Source organism: Arachis hypogaea, chromosome 12 (assembly GCF_003086295.3).
Source record: "Arachis hypogaea cultivar Tifrunner chromosome 12, arahy.Tifrunner.gnm2.J5K5, whole genome shotgun sequence".
Taxonomy (NCBI): domain Eukaryota; kingdom Viridiplantae; phylum Streptophyta; class Magnoliopsida; order Fabales; family Fabaceae; genus Arachis; species Arachis hypogaea.
The window spans coordinates 28,197,555-28,209,833 of NC_092047.1; the positions used below are offsets into that span (position 1 = coordinate 28,197,555).

Consider the following 12,279-nt stretch of genomic DNA (forward strand, 5'->3'; position numbering starts at 1 on the left):
TGGTAAGGGGCTTGTGAGTATGGTGGTTCAAATTTGTGTTGAGGAGATGGTTCATAAGCAAATGGCGGGGCTTGTTGGTAACTACAAGGGGGTCCACCATAGTCATCATCTTGGTATGCATCACAGAATGGTTGTTGGTTATAGTGCATTGGAGGGGGTTGTTGCCAAGAGGGTTGATCAAATCCTTGTGGCTCCTCCCATCTTTGATTGTTCCAACCTTGATGCCTGTTCTCATTGTAATTTCCTCTTCCTGCAACATAATTGTAACCAGACTCATAGCCAAAGGGGTGAGAGTTCATGATAGTAGGAGAAAATAAAAACAAAAATTAATAAAAAGAAAATATTTTGAAAAATATATGATTTTTGAAAAATAAGATAAGATTTTGAAAAAAAGATATGATTTTTGAAAAAAAAATTTGATTTTTTTTTTGAAATTTAAAACAAAGGTAAGATAAGAAAAAATTTTAAAAATATTTACAATAACCAATAATAAGGCACACGTTTGCAATTCTCTGGCAACGGCGCCATTTTGAAGAACTGAAGATTGATAGTTTAGAAGTTATATTAAACTCTCGTTGCAAGTATAGTTACTAAACCAAGCAATCTACCTTTCTTACAAAAGTTTTGGTTGTCACAAGTAACAACCCCTTTAAAAATTGATAACCGAGTATTTAAAACTCGGGTCGTCTTCTCAAGGAATTGCAGGGAGGTGTTCTTATTATTGGTTATGACTCTTATAAATTGGGGGTTTTGAAAGTAAGGAAGAAGTATGTTAAATGATAAGAAAAATAAAATAGTAATAATAAAATAAACTCTTGGCAAGGTATTAGAACTGGAAGTCCTATTGTTATAAATTGTGATGAGAATTGGATTTTAATCCCACTTTGTTAATCTCTAACTATGAAGGTAAATCAAGTGGATTAATTAGCTTAATCCTCAGGTCCTAGTCAATTCCTATGGAAAGACTAGAGTTATTGGAGCAACTCCCAATTTCAACCACTGTTTTATTTGACAACTCAAGTGTTACCAATTACTTAACCAAAGCCAAAAGGAAGAAAATATCTAAATTAAATTAAAAGCATCAATATAAATAAAGCAAAGCAATCTTAAATCTCAAATACCTCAATTAATATTAATTAAGAAAATCATAACATGAATGTAGCATAAGCCAAATTGAAAAGATAAATAATAATTAAAATTATATAATAAAAGTAGAAAATAAATAAGAGGAACATTGAACCTGTACTTGAAGAGAAGTAATCCTAAAATTAAGAGAAATCCTAATCCTAAATCCTAAGAGAGAGGAGAGAACCTCTCTCTCTAAAAACTACATCTAATCCTCAAAATTATGAATTGTGAGCTGGTGATTATGAATGAATGGATTCTCCCACTTTATAGCCTCTAATCTATGTTTTCTGGGCCGCAAACTGGGTCGAAAATAGCCCAGAAATCGCTGGAGAAGAAATCTGCCACGCTGATTTTCGCCACTGCGATGTGTCCGCGTGGGGCACGCGTTCACGTCGCCTAGCGTCAAGGAAACTATAGCATATTATATATCAAATCGAAGCCCCAGATGTTAGCTTTCCAACGCAACTGGAACCGCGTCATTTGGACCTCTGTAGCTAAAGTTATAGCCGTTTGAGTGCGAAGAGGTTAGGCTGGACAGCTTAGCAATTTCTCCAACTTCTTATATTCCTTCCACTTTTGCATGCTTCCTTTCCATTCTCTGAGCCATTCCTGCCCTATAAACTCTGAAATCACTTAACACACATATCAAGGCATCTAATGGTAATAAGAGAGGATTAAACATAGGGAACTTAAGGCCAAAGAAGCATGTTTTCAATCAAAGCACATAATTAGGAAGGCAAATGTAAAACCATGCAAATAGTATGAATAAGTGGGTAAAGAGTTGATAAAAACCACTCAATTGAGCACAAGATAAACCATAAAATAGTGGTTTATCAAATACCCATTGCTTTTTCCCTACGGTGACGATGGATTTAGAGAGAATATAGTAAAGAATACTCCTAATAAAAAGGATGACTAAGATGACAAGTATGTTACAATGCGGGAGTGGTTTGCATATAGGATACAAGATAGGTTTGCAGATGCATCCCCTCTACTATGTTCTGGAAGGTTATTCCAACAGTTCATAGTAGATGCCTACACAATGATTGAGACATGTCGTTTGAATTATATTAGGTACAAACAAAAAGAACTTCGTTGTGACATGTATAAAGGCATTCGTGAAGCCGTTCTGAATGGAGAGACTGATCCTGCTTCTAGGGGTAAGCGTATCGTGCTTCCAGCTTCCTTCACAGGTGGAGCTAGATATATGATCTAAAATTATCAAGATGCCGTGGCTATATGTAAAGTGGTAGGCTACCCTGATTTGTTCATCACACTTACATGCAATCCTAAGTGGCAAGAAATCGAAGATCATGTTTCCAATCGTGGATTAAAGGCAGAAGATCGTCCAGACATCGTATGCAGGGTTTTTAAGGCTAAGCTTGACCACATGCTACGGGACATTTGTGTCAACAAGATTTTTGGTAGAGTCCGTGCACGTGAGTATCTATGAATAATAAACTCTTAATTATACATCAACCATATATTATAATTCCCTTATTTCATTTATTAATTGTCAATTACTTATCTACTATTCATTTCAACAGTTGTATACACCATTGAGTTCCAGAAGCGTGGTCTCCCACATGCACACATTCTATTATTCCTTCATCAGCAAGACAAATACCCTACTGGTATAGATATTGATCAAATCATTTCAGCAGAAATACCAGATCAAACAACAGACCCTGAGTACTACGAAGCTGTCAAGACCTTTATGATGCACGGACCATGTGGCATCATTCGCAAAGACTCTCCTTGCATGGAGGATGGAAGATACATTCATAACTTTCTCAAGAGGTATGTTGAATCTACCACCCTTGACGATGAAGGATATCCGGTATATCGTCGCAGAGATGATGGTCGATTTATCAACATAAATGGTGTCGATCTAGACAATTGCTATGTTGTTCCTCACAATAGGTTGTTACTTATGAGGTATGGTGCTCACATAAATGTTGAGTGGTGTAACCAATCAAGATCAATCAAATAACAAATATCTATTCAAGTATGTAAACAAAGGAAATGATTGGGTAACTGCTTCCTTTTATCAGAGTTCTTCACAAGATATCAACCAGGATACTATAGATGAGATCATCATGTATTATGATTGTAGATACATTTCTCCATGTGAAACTGCATGGAGGATCATTGGATATGATATCCACTATAGAGATCCTTCTGTTGTTCGACTATCATTTCATCTTCCAGAGGAACAAACTGTAGTTTTTGATGACAATGTCACTCTCGATAAAGTGCAAGAAAAGGCAACTGTCAAAGAGTCAATGTTCTTAGCATGGTTTGAAGCAAAGAAGAAGTACAATTCTGCAAAGGAACTCACTTATGTTGAGTTTCCCTCAAAGTTTGTATGGAACGCTAAAGAGAGGGAATGGGCGCCCAGGCGTTCACACAATGTCATAAGTCGTATTTTCTTTGTGCCACCTTCATCTGGAGAGTTGTATTACCTAAGAGTTCTTCTTAATTTGGTAAAGTGCCCCACATGTTATACAGACATTCGTTTTCACAATGGTGTCACTCATGGTTCTTTCAGAGATGCATGTTATGTACGAGGTTTGTTGGATGATGACAAGGAATACATTGATGCAATAAAAGAAGCCCGTCAGTGGGGTGCTGCTCCTTACTTAAGAAATCTATTTGCTACATTGTTATTCTCAAAATCAATTGAACGACGTGAATATGTATGGGAAGAAACAAAGATGTTATTATCTGAGGACATCCTCCACCATCAAAGGAAACTACTTAACTATCCAGGTATTCATAACTTATATGGATTAGTTATAATTTTACCATGCTAATCAACCAATTACTAATTTCTTTCTAATTGTATTATTTAGATATCATTTTTTATGGATATAGATTTAACATGATTTTATTTTCTACAGGCTTGCAATTAACCACTTCTCAAATTGAAACCCTTACCCTTATTGAAATTGAGAAAATTTTGAACATTAACAACAGGAGCTTAAAAGATTGGGATACGATGCCCTTTCGTTCAGACAATATATCGAGTTGGGATCCTTATTCTAATTCATTGAATCGTTTGATAGTTGACGAGCTTGGATATGATAGAAGCTCCTTGCATATAGAGCACAATAGATTGATTAAACAGATGACCTCTGAACAATTGTCTGTGTACGAAAAGATTATCAACAGTGTTGAAAGTTGCTCTGGTGGTGTATATTTTTTATATGGATATGGTGGTACAGGTAAGACCTTTGTCTGGAATACATTGGCATCAGCTTTGAGATCAAAGGGTGATATCGTCCTAACAGTTGCATCAAGTGGAATAGCTTCATTGTTATTACCTGGTGGTAGGACAGCACACTCAAGATTTGGTATCCCATTGAACCTTAACGAATACTCTACATGTAATATCAAGCAAGGAAGCCAACTAGCTGAGCTTATCACAAGGTGAAAGCTAATTATATGGGATGAGGCCCCAATGGTCCATAAATTCTGCTTTGAAGCGCTAGACCGGACAATGAGGGATATTATGCATTTTAGCAACAGAAATAGTGAATCAATGCCATTTGGTGGAAAGACTATTGTATTTGGTGGAGACTTTCGGCAAATCCTACCAGTTATTCCTAAAGGCAGAAGACAAGACATTGTAAATGCAACCATAAATGCATCCTACATATGGGACCATTGTCAAGTGTTAAAATTAACCAAGAACATGCGATTGCAAGCTGCACATACAAGCGTTGATAGAGCTGGCCTTGGCGACTTTGCTGAGTGGATCCTTAAAGTTGAAGATGGTGCAATTGGCAACAAAACGGATGGTTTATATGCATGTACAATTAAAATCCCAGACGACATTCTCATAAGAGAGTGGCATGATCCAATCAAGGCAATAGTCGATCATACTTACGCTGAATACATTAATGACCCCAGCAATGACAACCACCTTGAAAAGGTTGCTGTCTTGGCACCAACATTGCAAATAGTTGATGACATCAATGATTATATGATGAGCTTAAGTTCTAATGACATAGAGACTTTCTTAAGCTCGGATACTGTATCTAAATCTAAGTTTCAAAATGATTTCATTGCAAGTATCCACACTCCTGAGTTTATCAATACAATAAAATGTTCTGGAGTCCCAAATCATGTGTTGAAGTTGAAGGTTGGCATCCCAATAATGTTGTTAAGAAACATAGACCATTCAGCTGGATTATCCAATGGAACTAGAATGGTGGTAACCAAGCTTGGTAAAAGAGTTATCAAAGCTAAGATTCTACCAGGGACAAGCATGGGTCAAAAGTTCTTTATACCAAGAATGACACTGACACTATCAGACCATAGAATACCTTTTAAGTTTCAAAGAAGACAATTTCCAATTATGGTTTCTTATGGTATGACCATCAACAAGAGCCAGGGCCAATCATTGTCTCGAGTAGGTTTATTGCTAAAGAATCATGTTTTTTGTCATGGTCAATTATATGTTGCTATTACAAGAGTGACGAGTAGGAGTGGTCTCAAGATTGTAGTTGCGCATGACCATAAAGAGGACGAATGTGTCGATGACACACATAATGTTGTTTATAAGGAAGTATTTAGAAATGTAAGCTAAATGTTGCGCACGGTGGTTGATAAGTGTTCATACAAATTATATTTAACATTTTTATCTTTTAGATTATTCTTATCATGATTTTCGAAAATGATGAAATTTAAATTATACTTTATTTCTGCATATAAATTATTTTTAAATTTTGATTTCTATTATATTTTTATACACTTATTTTATCATTATATTACTAAACGGTTCTACTAATAATCCACTGATTAATCAACTATTTAAATGACCAGGTATAGAAATAATAATACAATTTTTATTTCGTCTCCGAAACATACTATTATGTTGTCTCCGTAAATGTAAACTTTTAATTGGAAATAGAAACATGAGTTACTGATATTGCTTAAAATTACATCAAACTCTTCATGGAAGCTACCAATTTGCAAAACACTATCATAAAAATATTATTTTACTTCTATTCCATGTTGGTTTGTAGCAGATTCTATCTTCCTATAGTTTTTTCAGAAGTTTCATTCGTTGATTCTCTTTTTAAGCTTTTTTGTTAAATAATCATATTTATATATGAATAAATTATACAAGTAATATCTCAATAAGATAACAACATATACTCTGATAACAGGAGATAGAAAAACAACTAATACATGCAAATGGATAAAGAAATCCAACCTTTGTTATAATTCATATATATAGACCGTAAATTTCACGAAATAAACAATACGAACAAATGGCATAAATAGATCAATTACTTTCAATGCCAAAGTTTTTCCAATCCACATCCTAGATGTAACACCTTCATCGTCAACATTTTTCCTAAAATAATAGTTTGTTGTAATCATCAAATTGATGCCCATACATAATCAAATACCCACCGTAATTATTTCTAAAGTATGCCATATATATATATATATATATATATATATGTGTGTGTGTGTGTGTGTGTGTGTGTGTGTGTGTGTGTGTGTGAATTAAAAGTTCGATGGCAAACAACATACCTTAGTTGCTTCAGATGAATATTCAGCCCAAAAATACTCTCTAACATAAAAATGATAGACTACTCAGTTGATCCTATTCATCCAAAAGCAAAACAAAATAACTTTTTTTTTTCAAAATTGATGGTCATTAGAAAATAAAAAAAAAGCAAAGAAAATACGGTCCATGATTCTCACCTAAATATTGGGCTTAAATTGGTTAAACATACAATAATAACATATCCGGAGCATAGTTGTCAGAACCGAACCGGTGATCGAACCGGTCAGGCTACTGGGTCACTGGTTCAACCGGTGGGTCACTGGTTGAACCGGTTAACCCGGTCCCACATAAGTAAAATGTATAAAATAGCTAAAAGCCTAAAAACTTAAAAATTAACAGTTAAAAAATATATCTCCAGTAACATTTTAATAAACATTAAATCTCAAATCCTAAAAATAAGTAGTAATCCGAGAATAAACATAAAATTTAGTACTATTAGTCTATTACATGAACAACTCAATTTAACATAATGAAAATAACAATTCATGGATTATATCCAAGGAGTAACTTCAAAGTCTGGATATCTTTCTTCATCTGACAAATCTGGAGCTACATGTTGATTGGTTTCATTCTGATTTGCATTTTCCACAGAAGTATTATTAGCTTCACCATCATCTCGATCTTCTTCCAGATTCAATTCATCTAGCATTTCAATAATGTTTCACAAATCATAATCAATAATAAGGCAAAATATTTGGTTAAAGCATTACAAAATATCCCTAACAACAACATACCCAAATCATCTAAAGCTGATTGAAGAGACATATTTGCAAGATCATTCCGTAAAGCATCAACTTCTTCAGGAGTTAAAAATGGTGGTGAATCTTCCATTATCCATTCCGAATGATCCTCAAATGCATCAAGACAAATTGGATCATAACTTTGCTTTCTCATTCGGTTCCTATGTTATCAATTAACTTGATTATTCTTATTATGACTAAAAATTTTAAATAATGCCTTCAAGAAAGAATAATAAAAAGTACCTTTGTTGTAGCCTTAAGTTGTAATGAACATAAACAAGATCATTAAGCTTTTGATGCTCTAACCGATTCCTTTTCTTTGAGTGAATGTGTTCAAAAATGCTCCAGTTACGCTCACAACCTGAAGAACTGTAAGTTTGACTCAAAACACGAATTGCTAACTTTTGCAGGTTTGGTGCTCCACATCCATAAGATTCCCACCATTGATCTTAACATAAAAAGAAAACAATCACAATCATAAATATCAAATCTTAAACATATCACAATCATAAAAAACTAATTTTAATACAAAATTTACCAGGCATCACTGTGCTTCGCTCACGTATTGCAGACTGTCTCCCAAAGTCTCCTTCAGCATTCTTAAAGATTCTCTTCTCACTTGTCAATTTAGTAATCAAATCAGCATCATCGTAAGCATATCTCTCAATCACATCTAATAGGCCAGAAATTGTTTCTTTGTGCTTGTCAAATTCTGCAGAATTAAATCGAAAAGCTGGATTTAACCAATAACCAGCAGCATGAAGGTTTCTTTTAAGTTGTAAATCCCAACGTGAATCTAAAATCTTCAAATAAGGTTCAACAACCCTCTTTCTTTTTTGAAACCTCTTCACCATGTCTTCCCTAGCCTTATACATAGCTTGATAAAGGAAATCCATTGCAGCTCTATCTTCACTATCCACAATACGCAATACATGAACAAGTGGCTCCGTAAGCTTAACAATATCAGTGCATTGATTCCAAAATTTAGAATCTAAGACTTGATCCACAAACTTTTTTGCTTTGGCTTCTTTAGAGTAAGCTGAACTTGTCCATTCTCTAGATGTCACCATAGCTCTCAATGCATCCTTTTGAGCCAAAATACTTTGCAAAGCAATGAAATTAGTGGCGAATCGAGTTGGAGCTGGACGAAGTATTTCTCGGCTGCCTGTGAACTGCCTCATCAAGTACAAAGGATGGCAGTGATTATAGATATACTTCGTAATCATTGAAGCTTGTGACACAGTTTCAGTCACTTCCACAAACTTTCCAATATCCTGCAACATCAGATTAATACAATGTGCCGCACAAGGAGACCAATACAATCTAGGAAACTCTGATTCCAACAACCTTCCAGCAGCAACGTAATTTGCAGCATTATCCGTCACTACATGTACAACATTCTCAGGACCAACAAATAACACAACATCCCTAAGCAACTTAAACAAAGCCTCAGCAGTTTTCGAGATATGAGAAGCATCAACTGATTTTAGGAAAACAGTTCCTTTAGGACAATAAACCAAGAAATTAATTAAAGTACGCCTACAACGATCAGTCCATCCATCAGCCATGATAGTACATCCAGTTTGTTTCCAAATCACACGATAACCTTCAATCATCTTCTTTACATCTTCAACCAATTTACTCAACAAATATCCACGAACTCTTTGGTAATTTGGCCCTTTATACCCTGCACCCATATTTGCGATAGCATCGATCATCGGCTGATAATAAGCTGAATTAACCGCATTGAATGGCACAGAGGCATCCATCATCCATCTTGCAATAGCAATATCACACTTCTCCACAATTTCTTTGCTTTGGAGAACACTTTTAATACTTGGTTGAGCACCAGGTGTTGCTGCCGGTGGAAAAAAGGATTGTAGTCCCTTGAGTTGTTTTCCAACTCCCTTTCTAGAGCTAGGTGCTGGAATTCTTGATGCTTGTTGTTGTCGCATCTCATTATGTTCAATCTCATCAAATTCCCTTTCAACGTCATCACAAGCACCATAACTTTCTGCATATTCTTCTTGAGTTTTCCTTTTCTTGGTTTGAAGATCTTCAATGTTTTGGGAGAATTGGTGTCTCACCGCAGCTGGCACCTTTCGACATGCCTCAATATCTCCACCTTTTCCAGCCAAATGATGCTTAACCCGGTTAATTCCTCCACCCCTAATATGCTTCTTGCAATAAATACATACTAGAGCAGTTTTTCCTTTATCCAAAACTTGTTTACAATGGCCCCATGCAGGATCAGTTTTTCCTCTGTTACTATTTTTTTGGGTTCCAATTGTCGGATCAGGAGTTGATCCTTGTTCCTGAGAAGTTGGTGTTGGTGTTTCTGATGGTGTACTTGATGAAGCCATCCTAAATTCCTAATCAACCAGGGTCCAGGACTAAATGACTAACAATACACAACAACAATCCACTAACTACTAACAATAATATCCAACAGCAACCAACAATTCACAATCAACAAACTGAAGTACTGAACTGAAATAAAACAGAAATCAAACATACCAAACATACCAAACAACAATTCTCATCTGCCCACATACCAAAATCGAACAGAAATCAAACATACCAAACATACCAAACAACAATTCTCATCTGCCCACATACCAAAATCAAACAGAAATCAAACTATCAAACATTCAAACATATGTGAACCACCAATTAAAAAATTAACTTCAAAGTTCAAACATATGTAAACTATCAAACATGTTCTTATCTGCCCGCATACCATAATCATTAATCAATTAACTTCAAAAAATTAAAAAATTAAAAAAAACTTACCTGCACGGATGGATCAGCAACGAGCGTCGAGCAGAGAAGAGGGACTGAGGGAGACCTGGAGTGAGGAGCGACGAGGAGGCGACTTCAATGTTCAATCTTTGATGGATGGGGTGAGTCGCGCACTGCTCTGGATGCGGTGGTGAGGTGAGTGCCGCGTGGTTGAAGGCTTGAAGCTGACGGGCCGACGGGGCGACGAAGTGGCTGAAAGCTTGAAGCTGAAGCAGAGTATGCGAGTAGCAGGGGATGGAGTCATGGCGCCATGGTGATGGTGATGGTGGTCTCTCAACTCTCAACTCTCAAGTCTCAACTCAAACTGTTTGGGTATGGGAGCATGCGAAGGGAAAGTGGGAAACAGGGGAAGGGGATGGAGGCTAGGGTTACAAAACGCAGCAGCTCTGCGCTTTTGTTTTTTTTTTTTTTTTTTTAAAGAAACGACGTCGTTTTAAATTGCAAAAAAAAAAAAATTTTTCGAACCGGTCCGGGTTAAACGAAACCCGCCGGTTCACCGGTTCTGATATAACCCGGCCGGTTCAATGCGGGTCTCGCCGGTTCAGTTCCTTCTTCGGTTCGATGACTCACCCGGACCGGTTATAGCACCGGTTCGTCGGTTTTTCGGTCCGACCGGCCGGGTCGGTCCGGTTCTAACAACACTGATCCGGAGTATGAGGTTTATTTGGAAGAGCTAATTGTGCATTTATATCTTGGTCGAATTATCACCTATTCTTTATTTTATAACAAAATAAAATAAGTTGTTTGTCTAAAAAATTTGTAATTTCTTAAGGTGTGAATTATGTTGATTTTCATCCATATTTATAATGCAACACTGAATTATTTTTCATAAGGCACGTAAAAACTTAGAACATCACCATTCATATAATTCAAGAATAAGGGATAATGCTTGGATTAAGCCCCTTTTTTTTTTCTCTTAATAGGACACAAACATGAGTTATATACACTTATGAAGGATATAGTTACATTAGCATCAAACTCTCCAACTATATTTATCTTTTGGCCTAAGGCATCTGGATACATAAAGAACAAAACCAAAAGGAAAAAAGACTTAATTATAAGTTTTCAAAATGTATCTAATTCAAAAATAATAAACTACTCAGCTGATCCTATTCATCCAAAAAAACAAACCAAAATAACTATTTTATTCAAAATTGATGGTCATTAGAAAGTAAGAAAAAAGCAAAAGAAATACGTTCCATGATTCTCACCTAAATATTGAGTATTGGCCTTAAATTGGTTAAACATTCAATGATCCGGAGTACAAGGCTTATTTGAAAGAACTAATTATGCATTTATATCTTGGTCGAATTATCACTTATTCTTTATTTTATAACAAAATAAAATAAGTTCTCTACCTAAGAGATTTATAGTATCTTAAGATCTGAAGTATGTTGATTTTCATCAATATTTATAATGCAACACCGAATTATTTTCCATAAGGCACATTCAAACTTAGAATAATACAATCCATTTAATTCAAGAATAATGGACAATGCTTAGATTAAGTCTTTTTTTTCCTTAATAGGACACAAACATGAGTTATATACACTTATGAATTACATGGTTACCATTTTGATCTCAAACATAGTACATTACATTACCATCAAGCTCTCCAATCATCTTTATCTTTTGGTCTAAATAAGTAACCTCTATAATTTAAAAGGCAAGATACATAAAAAAAATAGACTTAATTATAAGTCGTCAGAAAGCATCTAATTCAAAGTACTTATATTGTACTCAGTAGATCCTATTCATAAAAAAAAAACAAAACAAAATAACTATTTTACTCAAAATTGATTGTCGGAAGTAATTAAAAAAATCAAAGGGAATATTCTCACCTAAATATTGACCTTAAATTGGTTAAACATACAATAATAACATATCCCAAGTACAAGGCTTATTTGAAAGAGCTAATTGTGCATTTATATCTCGGTCGAATTATTACCCATTCTTTAATTTAAAACAAAACAAAATAAGTTGTCTGCCTAAGAAATTTGTAATTTTTTAAATTCTAAAGTA

General features: G+C 35.1%; 3 protein-coding genes across 3 annotated transcripts; 2 read left to right on the top strand and 1 right to left on the bottom strand.

Annotated features, from left to right (window-relative positions):
* The first annotated feature begins 2,065 nt into the window (after window positions 1-2,065).
* LOC140176679 (uncharacterized) lies at window positions 2,066-4,564 on the top strand. Its single transcript, XM_072208216.1, has 5 exons — window positions 2,066-2,288; window positions 2,382-2,567; window positions 2,676-3,066; window positions 3,245-3,900; window positions 4,032-4,564. Exons 1-5 carry the CDS (start codon window positions 2,066-2,068, stop codon window positions 4,562-4,564), a joined length of 1,989 nt encoding a protein of 662 aa, XP_072064317.1.
* Window positions 4,565-4,630: 66 nt separating this feature from the next.
* On the top strand, window positions 4,631-5,722 carry LOC112729888 (uncharacterized). The gene has a single exon (XM_029291052.1). The coding sequence runs from the start codon at window positions 4,631-4,633 to the stop codon at window positions 5,720-5,722; it is 1,092 nt and encodes a 363-aa protein (XP_029146885.1).
* A 1,483-nt stretch (window positions 5,723-7,205) lies between these two features.
* On the bottom strand, window positions 7,206-9,818 carry LOC112729889 (uncharacterized). The gene is made up of 4 exons (XM_072208217.1): window positions 7,994-9,818; window positions 7,699-7,903; window positions 7,450-7,616; window positions 7,206-7,357 (listed from the first exon to the last, which is right to left on the bottom strand). The coding sequence occupies exons 1-4, from the start codon at window positions 9,816-9,818 to the stop codon at window positions 7,206-7,208; spliced, it is 2,349 nt and encodes a 782-aa protein (XP_072064318.1).
* Window positions 9,819-12,279: the final 2,461 nt, after the last annotated feature.

Coding starts and splice junctions, on each gene's coding strand:
- LOC112729889 (XM_072208217.1), bottom strand. CDS start 9,818: ATGGCTTCATCAAGTACACCATCAGAAACACCAACACCAACTTCTCAG. Junction 7,904..7,993: donor GCGAAGCACAGTGATGCCTG/GTAAATTTTGTA, acceptor TTTTATGTTAAG/ATCAATGGTGGGAATCTTAT. Junction 7,358..7,449: donor ATCAGCTTTAGATGATTTGG/GTATGTTGTTGT, acceptor TTGAAATGCTAG/ATGAATTGAATCTGGAAGAA.
- LOC112729888 (XM_029291052.1), top strand. CDS start 4,631: ATGAGGGATATTATGCATTTTAGCAACAGAAATAGTGAATCAATGCCA.
- LOC140176679 (XM_072208216.1), top strand. CDS start 2,066: ATGCGGGAGTGGTTTGCATATAGGATACAAGATAGGTTTGCAGATGCA. Junction 2,568..2,675: donor TTTTGGTAGAGTCCGTGCAC/GTGAGTATCTAT, acceptor TCATTTCAACAG/TTGTATACACCATTGAGTTC. Junction 3,067..3,244: donor AATAGGTTGTTACTTATGAG/GTATGGTGCTCA, acceptor TTATGATTGTAG/ATACATTTCTCCATGTGAAA.